Source organism: Glycine max, chromosome 17, assembly GCF_000004515.6.
Source record: "Glycine max cultivar Williams 82 chromosome 17, Glycine_max_v4.0, whole genome shotgun sequence".
Classification (NCBI taxonomy): Eukaryota; Viridiplantae; Streptophyta; class Magnoliopsida; order Fabales; family Fabaceae; genus Glycine; species Glycine max.
In genome coordinates this window covers 4,647,634-4,668,913 of record NC_038253.2, presented here as the reverse complement: position 1 = coordinate 4,668,913, position 21,280 = coordinate 4,647,634, and the positions used below count along the sequence as shown (strand labels likewise).

General features: G+C 33.6%; 3 protein-coding genes across 11 annotated transcripts; all 3 read right to left on the bottom strand.

The window, feature by feature from the left end:
- Positions 1-937: 937 nt before the first annotated feature.
- Positions 938-12,311, bottom strand: LOC100798962 (villin-4). Of its 9 annotated transcripts, XM_041011376.1 has the most exons (25): positions 12,156-12,286; positions 11,949-12,023; positions 11,267-11,341; positions 10,683-10,808; positions 10,406-10,505; positions 9,937-10,005; positions 9,594-9,830; positions 9,276-9,453; positions 9,058-9,190; positions 8,535-8,697; positions 8,295-8,442; positions 8,058-8,158; positions 6,035-6,190; positions 5,714-5,782; positions 5,545-5,613; positions 5,311-5,448; positions 5,044-5,172; positions 4,561-4,708; positions 4,424-4,434; positions 3,472-3,612; positions 3,094-3,219; positions 2,928-2,993; positions 2,022-2,349; positions 1,712-1,914; positions 938-1,572 (listed from the first exon to the last, which is right to left on the bottom strand). In XM_041011376.1, the coding sequence occupies exons 4-25, from the start codon at positions 10,736-10,738 to the stop codon at positions 1,459-1,461; spliced, it is 2,883 nt and encodes a 960-aa protein (XP_040867310.1). In that variant the 5' UTR covers positions 10,739-10,808; positions 11,267-11,341; positions 11,949-12,023; positions 12,156-12,286; the 3' UTR covers positions 938-1,458. The 9 variants fall into 9 exon arrangements, with proteins under 9 accessions (XP_040867310.1, XP_040867312.1, XP_040867308.1 ...); XM_041011378.1 differs by having other exon boundaries at positions 1,712-1,905; positions 11,267-12,023; positions 12,156-12,311; XM_041011374.1 differs by having other exon boundaries at positions 11,267-12,023.
- A 1,614-nt stretch (positions 12,312-13,925) lies between these two features.
- Positions 13,926-15,757, bottom strand: LOC100777532 (spermidine hydroxycinnamoyl transferase). Its single transcript, XM_003550607.4, has one exon. It carries the CDS (start codon positions 15,498-15,500, stop codon positions 14,133-14,135), a length of 1,368 nt encoding a protein of 455 aa, XP_003550655.1. The 5' UTR covers positions 15,501-15,757; the 3' UTR covers positions 13,926-14,132.
- Positions 15,758-17,176: 1,419 nt separating this feature from the next.
- Positions 17,177-18,700, bottom strand: LOC100777007 (spermidine hydroxycinnamoyl transferase). Its single transcript, XM_003550606.4, has one exon. It carries the CDS (start codon positions 18,664-18,666, stop codon positions 17,284-17,286), a length of 1,383 nt encoding a protein of 460 aa, XP_003550654.1. The 5' UTR covers positions 18,667-18,700; the 3' UTR covers positions 17,177-17,283.
- Between the last annotated feature and the right edge of the window lie 2,580 nt (positions 18,701-21,280).

The following is a 21,280-nucleotide window of genomic DNA, read 5'->3' as shown; positions in this document are numbered from 1 at the left end:
TAGAATATTGGGATTTTTGGTGGAGCCTATTTAGTTAATTTTGTAGAAGGGTTGAGTTAGAGATTGAGTTCTAATGAAATGCTTAAGTTAAAAAAAGATTAAAATAAGTGATGTGTGTTGGGTTTTTGGGCTCCCTTCTAATCTGGAGTAAAGTTCCTATGTCTCATTTATTTAAGTGCAGAGAGATCAGACGATGAGATACAGTTAGAGAGACTCATTTGAGAGGAGAAAAACAGTTACAAATCATTAAGAGAGAAAGAAGGATAAAGAAAATCATTGTAATTTTCGCATACCCACCCGAGAGCATTTTTCAGATTGCAACTACGGATTTGCTTATCATTGGATCGGACTAATTTTTGGACAGCAGGTTCTATAAAGTGATATTTCAAATTGTCTGGTTGGATCGTGAAAAAGATATCTGGAGAGATAAGTGTTTTGCATTCTCTACTCTATATTTTGGAGATTTTATCATCTTTTCTCTATCGTACTAATTGGGGTGGTTTTAGTGCACTTGTTGGAAGTTCTCTTCTATATTTATTGACTATAATGAAGTTATTTCTTTGGTCTGGACGATCCATGATTTTTATCCTTGCATTGAGGAGTTTTTCACATTAAACGAATTGTGTCTCTGTTTTCTTTAATTTCTATTTTGCATTCTATATTTTATTGGTACTCCTCATAGATTTTTGCAAGTTTGGAGGAATTTATTTGCACTATCTATTACTCTGTTATAGAATTTGTTATTATGTTGACCTATTTCTCCAATGTGTACAAACGAGACTCACTTTAGAACCCAAAAAAAAATGTTACATTAGGGATGATTTAATGTAACACTCTATTATAGTGTCACATCAACTAATTCATATTGATATAACACTTTAGTCTACTTTCACCCCAACCATATCTATTTTATATGACTCTCTGTTGCACTGTCATCAAGGGGGGGAAATCACACTTTTATTTCCAAAATAAATAACTTGTTGAGTGGCTTTTACACATCTGTACAAACTTCATACTTTGATTATCAAAACAATCTAAGTAATTGCTTCCCCAAAACAATTTTGAATGCAAAAATGATCAACAAGAAAAACAAATTAAGACAGGCACTCCATCAACCCTTGGCCTATAAAATCAACACCAAGCAGCTCTCAACAAAGAAAGAACCTAAATATCAAACTACTGTAAGGAAGAATCTTTATTTACTTTCTTCCTCAAGAGGAGCTTCTTGGAAGTCGAAGCAGCTATATTAAAAGAAAAAGAAGAAAAAACGCTCATGCTGTCCCCTTTCACTTCCATATGTTCAGTTTCTTACTGCAAAACAGATAGCAAGCTCCCTGAGATATAAAACACAGATAACAATGTCAAGGAAAAAATATGTAAACTTTGACGATAACCAAAGTTCCCTCTAACTGCAACTTAAAATGCACGGAGGAGACAGAAGGTGAAGTGTAATTTAACTCAGAACAACTGAACTGCCATTTTGAGTTTGTTTTGTTTCCATTTTGGCAACTTATAAAATTCATTCTTTGCCGTCCCAAATTTCTCTTGGAACTCTGCAGATGACAGATAAGCCTGTACATGAAGCTCAAACAAGTCAGAATTAAAGCAAAAGAAAGATTGATTATATGATGCAATTTCCAAAGAATGGAGGAAAAAAGAAAAGATGAGAAGATAGGCAAGATGATGCTATATCTTGACATTTTCATTATACCTCTCGTTTAGTCACGTCAATATCTTCTACAGGATCTGTAGAAGCTGTGTTTACACGTTCATATGGGTAAACTGGGAGACCTTCATCATCTTCAGCTTCTCCCTCTTTCACATCCTCCTGAATGGTAAGAGATTCTATCCTACTGCTCATAGAACCCTCCTTGTCACTTGTCTCAGGGTTTGATTTGGGGGTAACTGAATTCGCTTCACATCATATCAATCCAGAGAAGAGAAATAACATTTTGTATCAGATCATATTATAATACTAATAATAACAGCATCAAATATCAACGCACTCATCTACTGCATACCTTTTTGTGACTGAGGAATCAAATTTTCTAGCGCTGAGAATGGTTCAAAACTAGAAGTAAGATGAGCTATGGCTGAAGATTTAGGTACCAGTTGTGCTGTATCCTTTGCCACAGATTTTGGGTACAGTTTTCTAATCATTGGAGGTGGAGTTGAAAGGTTCCTAGCATTTGAGCTCTCAAAATTAGCTGCTAGTGCATTAAAGGCTGGAGATCTGCCCCTCACACGAACACGATCAGGACTGACAGACATGCTGCGGGAACGCTGGGATTTATCTGGTGCACCACTAGACCTTCCCCCAAAAGTTGCTGATGCTCTTCGTTTATGTTTCTGATAATGTATCAGATAGTCAATAACCAAGCAGATAGCACAAATACAAACATATATAACATTAAGGTGCTTAAAGTGGAGCAAATTAATAAATGAAGTACATTAAAATTATCTGAGAATGAGACGCAGGTTGGTTAAAGCACTTTGTTATATCTAACCTATATCCATTGCCAACTCAGACCCATACCCCTCTGAAGGATCAGTACGGAGTTCACACCATTGAATTCAACACTGGGAATTCAATAGTATTCTCTTCAGTCAACCCAGAACAGTTCATTTTTTAACTTAATTTTATTAAATGTAGCAAGAAATAAGGCATGTTTACAAGTTTCATGAAGCTATAAATTGAAATTAGGCAGAAATTCATTGTAGAAAAGCAGCAGTTTCTTTCTGATGTACTACTATCTCCAAAATTTATATAAGAAAGTAGTGTCTTTTTTCTCTCCTAATTATAAGAAACACAAAACGTACGATGTAAAAATAATATGGAAATTCAGACTAAAAGAGTTTAATGGGGTCATTCCTCACTCTTAAGAAAACAGGTATTCTATAAAGGAAGCAAAGAAAAGATTACTTACAACGATAAGTGGCATACCCCCATTTTTCACGATTGCAAGCTTCCTTTGAAATGAGTTTCCTAGCATCTACCAAAAACAAGGAATTATTAGTAGCCAAAAGTACAAACTTGTTATTTTTGGTGAACAGATTATTTGAAGTCGCATATATATACATAAAAAAACTTACTGCAGATTTTGCAGACTCCCATTTAAAGAAGCGAGTGAAGAAAGGTGGCTCACTACCTTCTTTGACAATATATATTGGAGCTTCACGAGATAATGCTTCTAGGAGAAAATCATGCTCAAGAAATTTCTGTATAATTCAGAAGAATAAGTTAAAAATTGCATACTTTGGTTTCAGAAATACTAGAACGTAAAAGACATTGAAACTCCTTTATGGTATTCTAATGGTGGAAAGAGTTGTCATAGTTAAATCCATATTAAGAAAAACAAAAAGAACATTATCCAAGTGGTAAGAAATTTCATTTATAACACAACTCTTCAAAATACTACACTACTAAACTAGTATGTTTATAGCTTCCAGGAAAAGCAAAACCAGTTATACCTCGCCAATTGTTAGAGCCTGCATTCTATTCTTTGAGTCAACCTGCTGGCCAACCCAGACAAAGACTTCCGAGTGACAATCCAAGATGTAAATATCTTCTGTCATCAAATCATCCTGGGAAAAGTTGTGAATCTCTTTCACCTGCAAGCATTGCTTCAGATTAATGCACTTGCACCAGAATAAATCCAAATACTAGCATCTTCATAAGCAAAGCATAAAAATGCAATAAGATTTTATTTGGGAAAAAATCACAAACCAGCAAATTCACCCTCAAGATCTATCTTAAATTCACCTTTAGTTGTAAGAAAAGTGATCAATAACACACTGGCCAGTTTTCTGTCAGCATTCTACGTCCAGAGTCAGTCTTTAAAGGACGCCAAGATGACCATAACCACTTTGCAGAAAGATTATGTCCTAGGTCCTAACATGATGTTTTTAAATGAATCAGATTAGCTGCATTTCGTTCTTTTTTGCCAATCATTACGTCAACTAGTTATTATACAAATTTGAATCCTTTGTTGTCCATGCCAGCAATTGTATCATTCAAATGTAAAATTATATCATGGGACGACAAATTAAGTGATCAGACACATAATGTCATTATAGTAATTTAATGAAACCCTAAGAGTGCATCTTTCTAGCCTCAGATTTGAGTAACAGGAGTGTGGATGTTAACTAAAGTACTAAACCCGGTTTTGTAGCTTTTCATTGCTCATCATTCTTGATAGTTATCCTAGTTTGTTTTTCAATCCTATTGAACCATCGTGTTGAAAATGGATTATGTTTATGTCATTCAGATTTTTTACACAAGGAGCAACTTAACAGTTAAAATGTTATAAATGAAATATTGACATTGGCAAAAACTTTTTTAACATGCCCTCACACCATGGGGTTAACATAACTCAGAATATTCCAAAATCATGCATATCAACAGATAAGTGGGTGTACACACCTTTAAATTTCCTGCACATTGGCCAATCAGGCAGGGAAAGAAGCCATCACAAACAAGTCAGTCATTTGTCTTAAAGAAGAGAAGGGACTGGGGATGGAGATCAGATAAATCTTTCCAGTTAAAAAATTAGTTCCTACCTTCTGAGAAGTTGCAAGAAAATAAGTGAGGATCATTTTCAGCATCCCTCGTGATCTTTTGACTGGGATATTCTGTTTTTCCCCCCAACAAATCCCAAAACTGTTCCGATTCTACGCCTTCCTTTAGTGGTTTGCATTGTACATCCGGCTGCAGACGATTGGCAAGTATATATTTTGATTAATAAACAGTAATATATATTCTTTTTAAAATTGGCATAGTTCCTATGATGGGTAATGTGGCTTGGGTGAAATGGCACCTGCCTAGATCAAACCCAGGACCCAGGACAAAGGCAATTCTACGTAGGCCAATGGCAAGTTTAGCAATAACCAGCATAGTTAACCATCTTCAACATGAAAAAAATATAAGAACTTCAACTTTTAGCTGCTTGTCTAACTTGAATATGTTGACCAAAAAAACCTTTTGGTCTTTGTTTTGTACAAATCAAAATTTTCATATTAAGTATATTTGGGAACATAACAAACCTTAATCAAATCCAGCATTCTCTCAACAAGCTCCTGGTCATCTGAAGTTGCTAAACCTCCAGACCAAATAAAAACAGTGGGTCCGCTATGAAGTATGTAGCAATAAGTGGAATTCAAGGAGGAAGCAACCTGGTTGACAAAAGGAATGTGAAAAGAAACATTGTGATTATTTAAATAAATTATGTATTGTATATAAAAAAAAGTTTAAATTGCCCATAAAAATATAGTGGGTAGAGGTAGCTGCTATAAACAGACAAGATGACTTACTGGTTCAACTTGTATAGCTTGCATATTGTCTGGTCCAGTGCCCTGGATGCGGAATAATGCAACACCATCCTCATTGTATGTCTCATCTGGAATTTCCTTCTCCGCAATGTAATTCTTGTATCCATCACTAAGTCCACCCTGATAGACAATTAAAATAAATGTCCAGGATTAAAATAATTATATTCATAAAAAGAAGTTTTTTCTTAGTTAACCCAATACCAATATCCCACAAACCTTAAAAACAATACAGCTTTGCAGGATGGCATGAAATTGAATTGGTTCACTGCCTTCATAGATACGAGCCTTCAATTAATGACACACAGATACCATCAATAAGGATATAAGCAATGAGCATAAATAATCTGTCAACAAATTGAAAATAACACATTCAAAGAAAAATTACTTGGGAAGGAAGAAACTTCATTGACTCAACCATCTTGCTTGCTAGTGAAAGAGCTGAAGCTCTCTCTTCCTAATTTCAACAAAAAAAGCTTGTAAGGAATGCAGGCTAACACATTTACCCAACACTTTCTGGTCCCAAAAGAGTTACCAAAGTTGTGTACAGTGTAATGAAATGTATTAGCTGTAATTCACTAATATAGTTTTCAGCTTAAGGTGAATAATTTGAAGTCAGATTTTTAGCTTTCTTCTTTTTACATGAAAGAAATCATTATAAACACACATGAGCAAAACGAAGTGAAACAAAGCTCTATAAATATTTCACCTCAACACTAGTCTTTCCAATCCATGTTCCTATAAGATGCTCTTCCTTATCTTCTCCAGGATATGAATATTGAAAGATGTAGCAATCTCCATTATAAAATTTTGACTGATCAGTGGCTGGAAGAAGAATCTTTTCCTGACCATTCACACGCCAAACCTGTATGATTATGTTAAAGCTCTTATTAACAACAGAAACAATTAAGCAGGAGAAATGTAGTAGTAGCAGTAGTTGTACATTCAAATCACAATTAGTTCAACCAAATAGGGAGAAGTCCAAAGCATATCTTCTGAAACTCTCATGGGAAACTATCTATCAAATGTTTAAGAAACAATGCAAAATATTGACCAACATATCAACTACAATCCAAAGCATATCTTCACATTGTTGCCTCAAGTCTCAACCATAATTTTGACGTAAATTTCTTAAAAACTCAGTAAAAGGACTTAGTACTGCAGCAGTTAGGCCATGGTCCTAAGATATGGAAGCGTGAGTGGAATCCACAAGGATGCATGCATCTTTGGAGGTTATGATTAGAAGAGAGAGGGAATGCGGACAATTTTTGGGAAAAGTGTGAATCTGCCTTTGGGCTTGGGAAGGAAGTAGCATTCTACAACTATTTCTCTATGTTTTTCTTTTATGTTTGGTTCAATAAAAAATGTGTTCCATATGAAGTTGTTTTCATTTTGGTCCTTACATGAAAAGCTCTACATGTTGGTCCCTACATGGAAAAATGTTTACAAATTGGTCCTTACCATTTGCTGAAATTATAACAATGTTAAATGCCTATTGAGTTGGCAAAAGTTTGTTGAATTGATTCCCTACTATAGGACAAATGTTTGACAACTCAGCAAACATTGAACACCATTATGACTTCAGCAAAAGTAGGAAACTATTCGTAAACACTTTTTTCATATAGGAATCAAAATGTAAAGTTTTTCAAAGAGGGACTTAAAGGAAAAATGGAGTTAAGTATATCAAACATTTTCCATTTTTAGTAGTTAAATACTTAAATGCACATATTTCACTCGATGTGATTTTGCTGGTTTGTATTTTTTTCATTGAATCCTTAAATCCTAACATAGTGGAATGTGGGGAATTCCTTGGACTCATCAATGTAATAGGCTATAACACTGAAGAGCTTTAGTCGATACTTCAATGTGGTTACACCAAATACCAATAAGAGAAAAAGAAATCATTTTACAGTTGACCATATCCTAATTGAATTATAAAAAAAAATGGCCTAAATAAGAATTTGGTCCCTATAGTTTCCATCTATTTGAGTTTTGAACCAATACCTTAGTAAAAAGAAACTATAGGAGGAATCAGTCCTTCATGGAAAATAGAGACCAGTAGCTTAACAAGAAGAAACTATAGGACTAAAAGTCAAATGAGAGGAAAATATAAGAACTGAGACTTTCATGACAGGGATCAAAACCCAAATTAGTGAAAATGTAGGGACCAATACCTATATAAACTAAAGAAAGCAAAATCTCATTAAAATAAAAAAGAAATATGATTATAATCTGATTAAGGACTAATATTTATAGCAGATAAATCACAAAGTAAACTATGGATCACAGATTATATATTTATACATCCAATATGTGTAGGAACTAGGAAGTGTCATGCTGCCTATTCTACATTAAATCCCTTCAGGCCCTCCCTAATTCTAGATTCCTTTCTCAGAAAATATTAAGCATCTATCAATTTGTACTAAATCAAATCTAAACTAGTCTAACACTCTAGGTTTCACATATTCCAATCATACAATAGAATACAGCTTTTGACCTCTTGCGCATTCAACAGAATTGTATGCCTCTCATTGTGATGACTATCTTTGGGATGGGAGAAAGGTGGAGTATTATGGATACAGAGATTGTGATTTCAAAAGATTCTTTCATTGTAAGAAATTAATTAGATTGGGGATGTAAGACCACTGAAAAATTAAAAATAATACCAACAAAAGTTGCATCAAGAGATTTAAGTTTTGATTAATTGCTTATTGTAGAAACTAGTAGACTACCTGCAAATGTCCTGTGCAATCTATGTGGGGTTGAGGTTCTTCTTGTTTGGGCTCAGATTTCACGAGACCCTTGACATCCAATCCTTGACGTTTTAGAAGTGCTAGAAAGTTACCCAAAAGAGACAGAATTAGAGGAACATAATGACAGCCTGGCAAATGATGCTCGCAAAACCAATTTAAAGGTGAAGAAACATATTCAGTCCAATGACAAGTTCATAAAATTTTAATTAAAACTACCTGCTACCTTGCCACGACCTTCTTCAGACATTGGTGCATCACTTGCCTGAGGCCAAGAATCAAACTTGGACTTGAACATTACTGTTTCAAATCCTTCAATTACACGAATTATATGGGACTTTGGTCGACCAGTGCCCCTGATTAACTCCTGTTTTTTGGTCAGCAGGAACTCAATTACTCAAGTCATTTAAACTCACAGAAAATGCTCAACAATACAAAGAAAGAAACAAGAGATGTTACATCTGCTGCTACACTTGCACTTTTTCTTTCATCAAGAGATGTGTTTCTTCCCATCCATGCAAAAACTTCCAACCCACAATCTAGAATATAACATTTGTTTGTGTCCAGAAATTCCTTTGTCAAAGAATCGGTTTCAATAGGTTCTGCCTTCCCCTTGTCAACACTGGAAATGTGATCATTTCATTATAACTAGAGTATTACAGAATCTTACATTTCAATATAATAAATAAATTTCATCTACATAATTAGCATCATTTTCACATCCTCAGAATTATCAACTTATACAACTTTGGGCTAAAAGAATGGTAAATTTATAACAGCCTTACATTATTGATAAACACCAGAAGTTTGCAGAAGAAGGGCAATAAAAACAATAAGTGAAAGAGTAAAATTAAAAACATATTTAAGCAATAGCAAATTGTATCCAAATATCATTTTGGTAAAAAAAAGAGAAAGGAATTTACTGACTGTGCAAATATAAATGAAAATACTGACTGTGCAAATATAAATGAAAGCATATTACCAAAGTAGCTTTGGAGGATGAGAATCAGCAGGCTTGTCATCATCACTGACTGTTCTCCGTGGAAGAGGAGCAAAGCCCCCAAAGCAACCCCAGAATTCTCCACTTTCAGAATCAGCCATCAACTTTCCATCCTCTGCATGGGAATTCAAGCATATACATCCAGTTAGTAATATTAAGCAATCGTCATCTTTGAAACTGTAAAATATACTTACACTTACCAATAGAAGCTATCTCACATTTCCCATCATGGTAGGTATCCTTGACATACTGTACAACTTCCAATGCTTTAGCCCTTTCTTGAATACTTGAATTGGAACCATTAAATTGGAAGATTTTGGACTTGGTATCCAGAATAAAAATATCATCATGGTTCAGTGAAGATCGAGCGAAAGTAATCTATAACCAACACCAATAGCTAATCAACAAGTAGAAAAATATTGTTTACATATGTGGTGTCTGTATGCAGTATGCACAATAATAATATGCACGACTCAAACCTCAATGAGTCAATGGCAGAGGAATAAGGTCAAACTTGCCTCTTTGACATGCACTACATGTTTCCCTTTGCACACAAACAACCGTGTCTTATGTTCTTCAGCCTCAACATGTTTAAAACCTGAGGCAGCTCCACCTTCTTGAGGTATGATACATGGTTTGAAATAAGAGAGGAACTTTTCAGTTTCATGACCTTGTACTTCACGATACTGAACAGCCCGTCCTCCTAAAGATGCATCCAACTCGACTGTCTTGATGGCTGCAGCACCAGCTTCATCCTATTTTATAGTTATGATCATCAGTGAGAAAATGAACAGGAGACTATATTAAATATTAAACCAAAAACAATAGGAGGGGATAATAATATATAAACAGAAAAATTACCTGACTGGTGTCTTTACCAAGCCAATAATGGATATCATGACGAAGAGCACCACTTTTTGAAGCAGTTGTCTACATGGAGAGGATAAGGAAAAAGAAAATATTGATATTCATGGAAAGACGCTGATGCATATATGATGCAGGAAGCAAAATAAACTTAAGAAAAGTAAAAACTACAGGATTAACAATTATCCTCAAAAAATCAAATAACAAAGAATAAAGTAAATCCAGCACATAAGTTGTACCGAGGAATATATTGAAATTTGAACAAAGATCTCATAAACTTATTTTTCAACACGAGGAAAATGAATCTTATGGGAAAGAAGCCAACAATCTCTTTTTAGAGAAACTCATGTTTGTATACATTTGAGAGAAAATAATATATTTTGTAAATGCATACTATCACTCTTTTAACCATTCTGTATCAACAGGAGGCTAGCATTCTATTAATCATTTGGAAAATATTGCTAACCTTCAAGATCACATAGGAGTCCCCAGTGAAAAACTTTCCATAAGATGACTGAGGGATGGGAACTGGATTAAAATTCTCAATACGCCATATTTCCAATCCGCTGTATATGGTTAAGGAGAATAATGCACAAGCACAGGAAAAAAATACATGCATAAAATCAATCCAAACATAGAACAGAACCTAATGAAGCAGCAACTTTGAATGAATTATGTCATCATGAAAATATGGCAATTGTAAACAGCATGATATATTATTATTGTTAGCTAGTGCAGGATACGCCTTTTGTCCAGCTCCCTTAAAAGCTGGATCCAGATCTCTCATAGAAATGGACATACTGCTATTCTACTATTTGTCTTCCACAACCTAGCTTGAATATAGGAAACAATTACCCTGAAAGGAAGCCCTGTAGAAAGGAAAGATCTACGTGATCTATGGTGGGTGAAAAAAGTAAACGTAAATGCTTTCACTAACTTTTTTCAACTAGGAAAATCTGGCTCAGAATAGCTTTATTTGGACAGATTGATTTACAGATTATACAAGAGGTTACAATTGATGTGCTCAACTCAAGAATTGTCAATCACAAAAGCCAAAAAACTAATTTACATATATTCATGTCCCACAAGTTATGACATGTATGATGTATATCAAGCTGCAGCAATAGGAACACGTTCTTTAGCATGTCAGCAACTATGTACTCACTAACAGCTGTTTAAAAAGAATGCATGAGCATACAAATAAACAATGAAACCTCTATAGCTTGCTGCTGCCTTTAAAATACTACATAATATCTAGTGGGTATAACCTTCTAAATGCCAAAGTGTTCCAATCATTCTTTTTTTGTTATCGATTGTATTATCTTACCTCATATTTTCAATGAAATGCCTTTAGCTTTAGAAATTGCGTTCTCAGTGATCGTATTATGACTCCTCTTTAATGCTGTCTGACTTAAAACATTTAGTATCACATTTATTCAAAAGAAAACACACATACAAATCCTCACAGGTGCATGCAGTAAAGACAATGTACAGAATTGGCCGAAAACACGTAACGCAAACAGAAAATAATAATAAGAGAGAGAATTTGGGGAAATTGTCAGCTAAAATAAACTAAAATGGGGAAAATGTCTGCAATACATAATAAATTCATGTATGAGTCTCCATATGAATGCAAGCATAACAAATTACCACCACCTAAAATCCGCAAATGTATAAAAATAAACTTTACAATTTTCAAACTTCGATATACTCTATTTAAACAACAGACCAATAAAAAATAAAACAAAATCCAGAATAAAAAAAAAGGAAGATAATATACACTGAAAGCTGTGAAACAAACAATGAATCGCAATCCAATTTCCAGGCCTTTTATACCTGGAAATTCCAAAATTCATGAAATCGAGAAGGAGAAAGGAAAAAAAAAAACACTCAAATTAAAACCCGACGTAAGGAAAGCCAAAAGAGTAATAAGAAAAGAAAAAAAAAAGGAAAAGTCATCCATTAAATTCAATTTAATTTCATTGATACAAAAGTCCCTGTCCTCGGACCTCTTTCAGGTACCATTTTCTTGTCTTCAATTAATGTTCAACCACAGTGTCAAGGCCTTCAAATGCGACGTGAGACTTGAGAATTCGGATGAATTGCATAGTTGTAAATGAAACAAAGTTTGAAAAATACAAATAATAAGAGCATGAATTGGATTTCAAAATGTGGGGGCGAAGGTGAAACAATTAATGAACACGGATGAGAAGTACCTTGTTACCAATGAATGCATCACCTAAGCGAGAATGTTCATTCACGTTTCTTCGTATTTGATTTTAGTGGGTAAAAAATACCGAACATGCAAGTAAACGCGTTTGTTTATTTTCCTTCCAACTTTTATTTCGGCGATTCGGTTCTAGATATTTTTATTTTAAAAAATAAAAAAAATAAAAAAATGGGCTACTGAAATTTAATTTTGTTATTGGTATTGTTATTGTTTTATATTTAATTTTAATTTTGAGGAGAAGAGAGAAGAGGGTGAAGGAAAGTTGCGAGAAAGACTGGTGAATGGCTGGACCTCCGCATTGTTAGGATTGGACGAAAAAAATAGATAAACCGGGAAACTTAGAGTTACCAGCCAATGCCAATGCCAATGTTGTTATTCATATCGCAATGCAATTGCCATTAATGAGTGCCTATTAAAAAGTGTAAAGCATCTCTTTCTATATTTATTTTTTATATGATTATAATAGGTATTTTAGCAAGCATGGCACAATATTAATATTTATTCTTATATAATTATAATATAAAAAATACACTGAGAAATATTAATTCCTTTTAAATAATGAATTATTTCTCCTATATTCATAATCTTGTTTGTGAGATAGTTGTTTATCTTCACTTTATCAAAATCTTATTTCTTTAGCAATTATATAATAATACTTGTCTATTTTAAATCTCTCGTTAATACATTTTTTTTTTATATATCACATCATAAATTTTATAATACTTATATTTTTTGTTTTTTTCTATTTCTTTATAGCATAAACTATTTTTCCTTATTCTTTATATGTAATGATACAATATATAATCCTTCATGAGCTATTACGTGAAAGGACATCATAATCAATTTTCTAAAGAGATGTAATCATTAGATATAATATTTAGATCATTTTTCTCATTAATAAAAAAGACTTTCAATTAGATAATGTTTTTTTCCTCATATTTTTCTTGGATTCTATCTTATCATTATGGGCTATTCCAACCTTATGATATCTTTTCAAGAATTTGTGCCATAACGGCTTTGCAAGAATGCAAGTTAGACCTTTGATGCGAGATTAAAAGTTTTGCGATTTTTTATGACTTTTTTTCCTTTATGCTCACTCATTTCTCTTATTTTAATAACATTTGTTTCAAATTAAGTATGTAGTTATCTCTCTTCTGAGCATGAAGATTGAAGACGCGAAACAAAAAGAAAGATAAAATGAATAATAATATTTGAATACTTCCTAAATTTAAACATCTCATCCAATATTCTCTCAGTTCCTTTTATCTTTTTTTTTCTGGCATATTATATCTATATTTTTTTTCCCTTAGCTTTTCTCTTAATCGTTAGGTGTAGAATAAGATTTTGGATGTCCAAATGTATTTATCCAAAAAGAAAATAAAGAGAGAGAGAGAGAATAAAAATTATAAAAAGTAATATATAATAAAAAAAAAGGAAGAGAGATGAGAAGGAAATGAGATGAAAGTGATATTAAGAGAAAATTATATTTTATATTTATCGACAAAAAAATGAAGTAGAATATCGAAGAAAAAGTCATATGCATGTGTATAGTAATGGTATTGTTTATGTTAGTGAATTTTTTACCCGTGCGATATACAAAATAAAATAAAAAAGAATTTAAGTTATCTGTATTTAAATTTATATTTTATTTGCTGTTTGTCAAGAATGTGATATTTTTTTACTTTTTTATATCTAATTAATATCACAAATATGTGATTTGTTATTTTATTTAATAAAATTAAATAATTGAATAACATTTAATAAGAATATATCATTTGCATAATATATATAAAATATTTTATGTAAACTATAATGATACTCCTCAGATTTAATCAAATGTTTTTTTTTATTCCTACACAAATCTCCCTTATAAATCATGAATAGCTTCCTGTTTCTTTCAATATTCTCGTTATTTTTATAAATAACAATTAACAAGTAATATATTTGTTAATAAAAAAAAACCTCATGATTTTGACTCAATGTCCTCGTAAAAATGTTTCTTAAACGCATCCATATGCTCCACTTGCAGACCTAAACAAACCAGCAAAGATCCATCCCCATCTGGACCAGGAAGAAGCACAAAATCTCCATCGAAGTCATGCGTTGCTGGACTCATATAAAGCTCCTTCCCCCACCCAAAATCAACGCCATAGATCGGCAACGTCAACCAACTAACCACAGCCAGATTAGGGTTCCCATAAAAAGGCTCCTTCTTCTCACTCTCTATTGCATGAAGATCTTGATGAAACCTTCTCAAATCCTCCTGGTTTTTCAAGAACTCAATCCCCGACCTAACGTACTCATCACTAACCCTCTCAATAGCCTCTCTTATTCTACTTGACGCATACCCTAACGGCTTTGACACCAAATCACCCGCAAGGCTAGTAGCAACAGTGTCCAAAGTTGCATTCCCAAAATACCCTTTTGGCAAAGGAGGCTCCATTCGACTTCTCGAGTCAACGATAACAGTAAGCGTTGTTGGTTGGTCCTCTTTGTGCCCTCTTGCCTTACATGCACTTCTCCATATGTGACCAGCTATAGCCTCGTAACGGCTATAACTATCATTACCATAACCGCCATAATTTGCTGTCTTTTTCAATGTCTCAACTTGTGTCTTACTCAGTTTGAGGATAACCATTGCGGTCTTCTTTTTTCTTTCCTCCGTGTTGTCCGTTTTTCCGAGCAACAACGGAGGCTCATCAAACTCCGTGTGAGAGTGACACCTTGCTAGTGGCACCGAAGGTGGGTCCCCGGCATGTAGCACTTTTCGATCATGAAACGGCACCGTTTGCAAAGGCTCGCCGCGTGCAAGCCTTGCCCACTCACTAATAAAGTGTGATGCACTTGGTCCATCCACAACCGCGTGTGAAAGTGTTATGCCGATACTAACGCCACCACACTTGAAGTTAGTTAATTGAATCAGAACCAAGGGCAAGCCGTGAATTGGGAGAGTGTAGTCTACAGTGGGGACAAGGTAGTTGTATTCTGAAGAGGGTGAAAAGTCATCACCGAGATCTTCAAAACTTGATGAGGATTCAGCTTCAATGAATTGAACTCCCATGGCGTTGCAATCAAGTTCTAAACGACCATTGTTTATCCAGTGTAAACGACCGGCTAGTGGATAAAATGGCACTAGGACTCTGCTTAATGAGTCTTTCAAGGTGGAAGCAATGCTGTTGTTGTTGCTCTCTTGCGAGGGAGTACGGTAGAAGTAGATTATGGGGACGTGAGTTACATTTCCTGTTTGATCCCATTCAGATAAAGATACGCGTCCGCACCATGTTGTCTCTATAGGCTTCACAGTGTAACAAGCTTTCAAGGTCACTGGCATGTTTGCTTTCTCTCACAGGAATTAATGCGGCGGGATCAAAGGTTTTTGAAATTGAATTAATGATTGAAGAGGTTCATTAATATAAATATATACGTCTCTCTCTCTGATCAGGAAAATAAATAAATAAATGTAAAACGTCTTTTTTTACTCTAGCTAGGTTGAAGTGAGTTCCTCACGGATATATCAATGGGATTGACATTGCCCTTAATGTTTTTTCTCTCAAACTCACACCAGGAATTTAATGCTTGATATTCACATACAGCTATATGTCAATTTATAGGCATTTTTTGCTTAATTTTTTGAAATACTTAAATTTATTTAAGGAATTGATTTCTCCCAAAATTAACACCTATTTTTTTTATAGTTAGGAGTCAAAATCAAATTCATTATCACATTTTAAAAAAATAAGATTATCTCTCGATCATAATACTTCATATTAATTGCTAATATTATATTATTATAATGTAAACCACTTAACTTTGAAGGGTCCAATTAGAAAAGGGAGGGGTAACATTGACAAACGCAACTTGGTATCGATAAATATCTCCGTAACTTGATTTATTTACTCATACTAGTTACCTCCTTGTATTATTTTAAGCATCTTTTTGTAAAACGTACTACTCAACTTTTAAAGATTTCGTAAATAATCTGTTATTTAGTCAACATTTATTTTTCAATTACGTACCTGAAGCAAATCAATATTTAATAGAAAAACACAAATACTTGATCATTGGAAATGGTGTAAAGACCTTTTTCTTGCAATGCTAGTGACAAAGCATCAAACTCATCGCCTTTACCACCAGCCAAAAGCCACATAATATGCTAACAAGTATATGTTAAGCAACTAAAATATCTTCATGTTTGAAAAAAAAAATACTTTTCATCAATCCAGGTACAATTAAATCAAACAGTGACTGACCCGGTGAGCTTCATAGAAAAAATAACTATAAGAAAATCAGATTTACATATAAAGTATAAACCCATCTAATTAACAAAAGGATATCATTACACGCACAAACAAAATCAATTTCATGGGCCCCTTGTATTTTCAGCCCACGTAAGAAGCATATGATTATGTTATATAAAACACACAATTAATTAGGAGGAAAATTAGAAGTGAAATGTGACCATGTTCTCTCAAGATTTTCCAAACCACTTCGCTCGTCCAGTGTCCAAGCCCTCCGTAACATGCATGTTCATCAACCATACAATTAATTAACCACTTTAGGAACATGCATGCATGCGGTGTCGAAAGTATTTTTTAGCGATGTGAAAGTCAAGAGCAACGGGTCCCACTAATTAGCTATTGGTGGAAACTAACAGCGATGCAAATACAAGGAGTGTCATCATATCCAATACTTCTACAACATAAGCATGAGATTAAAGATGGTTGTGACGAACATCAATACTGAAGACAAGAGCTGATGAAGAGATTAAGGATAAAATTTGGAAATTTTTAATTAGGAAGGAATTTTTTGGAGGACAATTTAAATATGTGATTCTGAATTTTAATTAAAATGATGTTTTAGATTAAAAAAAAATAAAGATAAAAAAATGCAAACCAATTAAACAAGGATATCTATCTTTTTATTATTGTTATAGGTAAAAACCACTACACGATAACACAAATAATGGTTAAGAAATAAGCAATAACCTTCATATGTGATTAAATTAGTTTCTCCTCATCTTATTTAGCTTGGTTATTTTAAGTTGATCGAGAAGCTGTACGTGTTGCAAATTGTATCTGCTTGCTGCATGCATGCAAGTGTCTTTCTCCAATTTATCAATCTTGGCATGATTCTGACACATTAATGTCTTGATAAAAATGCTTCTTAAACGTATCCATATGCGGCACTTGAAGACACAAAGCAAGCAGCACAGACCCCTCCCCATCTGGACCAGGAAGAAGCAAAGAATCTCCATCGAAGTCATGTGTCCCCGGACCCATATAAACCTCCTTCCCCCACCCAAAATCAACGCCATAGATAGGCAACGTTAACCAACTAACCACACCAAGATTAGGGTTCCCATAGAAAGGACCCTTCTCACTCCCTATTGCATATAGATCTTGAAACCTACTCAAATCCTCTTGATTCTTCAAGAACTCAATCCCCGTCCTAACGTACTCATCAGTAACCCTCTCAATCGCCTCTCTTATTCTACTACACGCATACCCTAATGGCTTTGACACCAAATCACCAGCAAGGCTAGTAGCAACAGTGTCCAAAGTTGCATTCCCAAAATATCCTTTTGGCAAAGGAGGTTCCATGCGACTCCTCGAGTCAACACAAACACCTAGCGCGGTTGGTTGGTCCTCTTTGTGCCCTCTTGCCTTGCATGCAGTTCTCCACACATGACCAGTCACACTCTCATAACGAGTGTAACAACGTGCATGACCACTGTTACTCTCATTCGCTGTCTTTTTCAGTGTCTCAACTTGTGTTTTGGTCAGTTTGAGAATAACCACTGTGGTTTTTTTCTTCCTTTCTTCTGTGTTGTTGGTTTGGCCGAGCAACAACGGAGGGTGAATGAACTGATCCTTGTGAACGCGACACTCCGTTAGTGGCATCAGAGGAGGCTCTCCGGCACGAAACACGGTCCGGTCGAATAACGGCGCCGTTTGAAGAAGCTCACCGCGTGAAAGCCTTGCCCACTCACACAAGAAGTGCAATGCACTTGGTCCATCCGCAACAGCATGTGAAGTATTTAAGCTAATGCTAAAACCACCACACTTGAAGTTAGTTAGTTGAATGAGAACCACGGGTAGCTCGTGAATTGGGAGGGTGTAGTCTACGTTGGGGACAAGGTTGTTGTATTCTGAAGAGGGTGAAAAGTCACCGAGATTTTCTAGGGTTAGTGAGGATTCAGCTTCAATGAAATGAACCCCCATGGCGTTGCAATCAAGCTCTAAACGACCCTTGTTTATCCAATGTAAACGACCAGCTAGTGGATAAAACGGCACTAGGGCTCTGCTTAATGCGTCTTTCAAGGTGGAAGCAACGGTGTTAACGTTGTCTTTGTCTTGTGAGGTGGGACGGTAGAAGTAGATTGTGGGAACGTGAGTTATGGTGCCTATTTGATCCCATTCAGATAAAGGTACGCGTTCACACTTTGTTGGTTCCATAGGCCTTACGGTGTAGCAGCCTTTGTAGGTTACTGATGACATGTTTGTTAGCTCTCTCTCACACAGGAGTTAATTAGGTTTTTGAAAGTGAATGAAGAGGTTCTTCATTAGAGGTGTCTTATTATAGTTATAGGTCTCTGATGGGACAATAATGAAAAATGCAAAGTGTACTTTTTCACTCTGCCGCAAATTCTGAGTTCAGTTAGTCGAAATGAATTCCTCGTGATGGTTGGTTGTTGCGTGGAAATCAAAGCAATGCAAAGCATGCATGCTTGAACAAGTATAGATTCGTTGAACCATTTGGGTTAGGCAAAAATTCTCCTTATGTTTCTAACCTGTAAGTAGGTCCACTGCTACGCATGTACATTAATCTGATATGCATGCAAGCAAATTCATGCTGGACACGAAACTACTCTATATTCTTAGATATTTAGTAGGCTAACATGTAAACAACATAATTTTAAATATTCTCTTAAAAAAACAATTTGTTTAGGCAGACAAAAAGAAAAAATAATTTTAAATATATGACAATGCATCAAATTATGAGTCTGAAGGGCGAAAAAAGAGTCAGATAAAAGACTATGAAATACTTGGAATTTTCGGGTAAACATATATGCATGAAGTTCTCTGTGTACATATATATTGAAAGACTACGGAGTACTGTGCCAAACTAAATGAAGTAAAAAGAAAAAATCATTAGAATGCAAAAATATATTTTTCTATGATTTTTACATATATTTCAATATGTTTTTTAATTAATAATTTTTTTCTTTTTAATACTTTAAAAACACTCGTTAGCAATATCATACTAATTTTACTTGTTCAACAGGATTCACATTGAATGTTAATGTGTATAACCTATAGATGATTTGAGTTCAATTTTTGTAACTATCAAACATTAAATTTTGTTCAATTTCCCCCTCAATTAATATTGGAATTTTAAGAAAAGATATGTAATACTAACATATATATAGTGTATTAGTGTAGTCATACGCCATATAAATTTGAAGTAAAAAAGATTTTTAAGAAAATATTTTTTAATTGATTGAATGATAAAAAAAATAACAAAAAAAATAACATTTCAGTCCACTAAATTCAACCTAATTTGGGTGGTTTTGTGTGCGCTCTTCTTTGTCATGAGATTTTATTCAACAAAAGGTGGATACTTCTTGAATTATATATATATATATATATATATATATATATATATATATATATATATATATATATATATATATATATATATATATATATAAAAGTGAGGAAAAATATCATAAATTTAAAATTTTACTTATATAATTATTCATAACTTATTAATGTTAATTTTCCTGGATGTTTATCCAGTATGGTGGTGGTGGATGAATAAAAAGTGAAATCATACATCGAATATTTTAAATTAAGATACAATATGAGTTTTACTTATATAAATTTTTATAATTCATTAATGTAATTCTATCCCATATTTTCCCCCTCAAGTTCCCAACAGTACTTCTACTAGCAAATTGCTTTCAAATAGACAACCTATGATTTTTCATGGTCAGAAACCTGGCAATGTTCTTGAAGTCTATAAGAAGCAATACGTGAGCCTTCTATAAGAGCTCTTTGGCAGTAAAAAATCCTCTATTGTTGTCATCGCTGCCTATGGACGACCCTGCATGCATGCATCTCCCTCCACACCGCTCACTAGATACACATTTGACATTACATTAAGAATGGGTACACTCATTGATATGTGTGTGTATGCATACAATTGGTTGCAAGGATATCATACCAACACTACAATATTCTTCAACATTCCTTGTACAATGGTTTACCACAAACTACCTACATTAACTCCTTACCCACCCTAGCATGCATTTTTCATGCCATCATCTAGTTATAAATTGATATATACGATGGATTGTTAACTTTTATAATAATTTTTTTTCATAATATACAAAATTTCAATGAATGAATAAGAGAATTAAATTCAAATTAAATGAAAAATATTTATATATTTCAACGATTTATTTCATAAAAAAATTTCTATTAACTTGCGCTTAATCTGTAAGCATTTCTTTTAATGATGTTTTAAAACTAATTAATAATGCAATAAACATATAAAAAAATTTAGACAAAATTGTTGATATATTATCTTTTAAGTAACATCGTCTTTAATATAATTTTTATTGATATTTAAAATTTGTTAAAAAAATTTAACTTTTTATGGTGAAAATTGTAAAATCATCACTATATGGAATCTATACAATTCCATAAATTTTAAGTAATAATAAAGATGATGGATCAAATTATTCCAATATTATTTTATAAAATTACATCCAATATATAAATTATTACAAAGCAATTTTTTAATTTAAATAATTAAAATATTTAAAAATTGATCTTATTATATATAATTTAATAACTATATTAAACATAAACTTGAATTTTAATATTAAATTGAAAAATATATTAACATGCATTTGTTCATTCTCATACTTATATATTTGTTGTTGATAAGCTAGTCAATATGGCTTGTAGCATTATTGAAACTTACCAAACGGGAGGAGATTCCATCTCAAATTTATATTTTCCGTTTTCTTGTACTACAAAATTTTATTTTCCATTTTTCTTAGTGCATGATATAATGACATATTTTGTCAATTCTATTTCATAT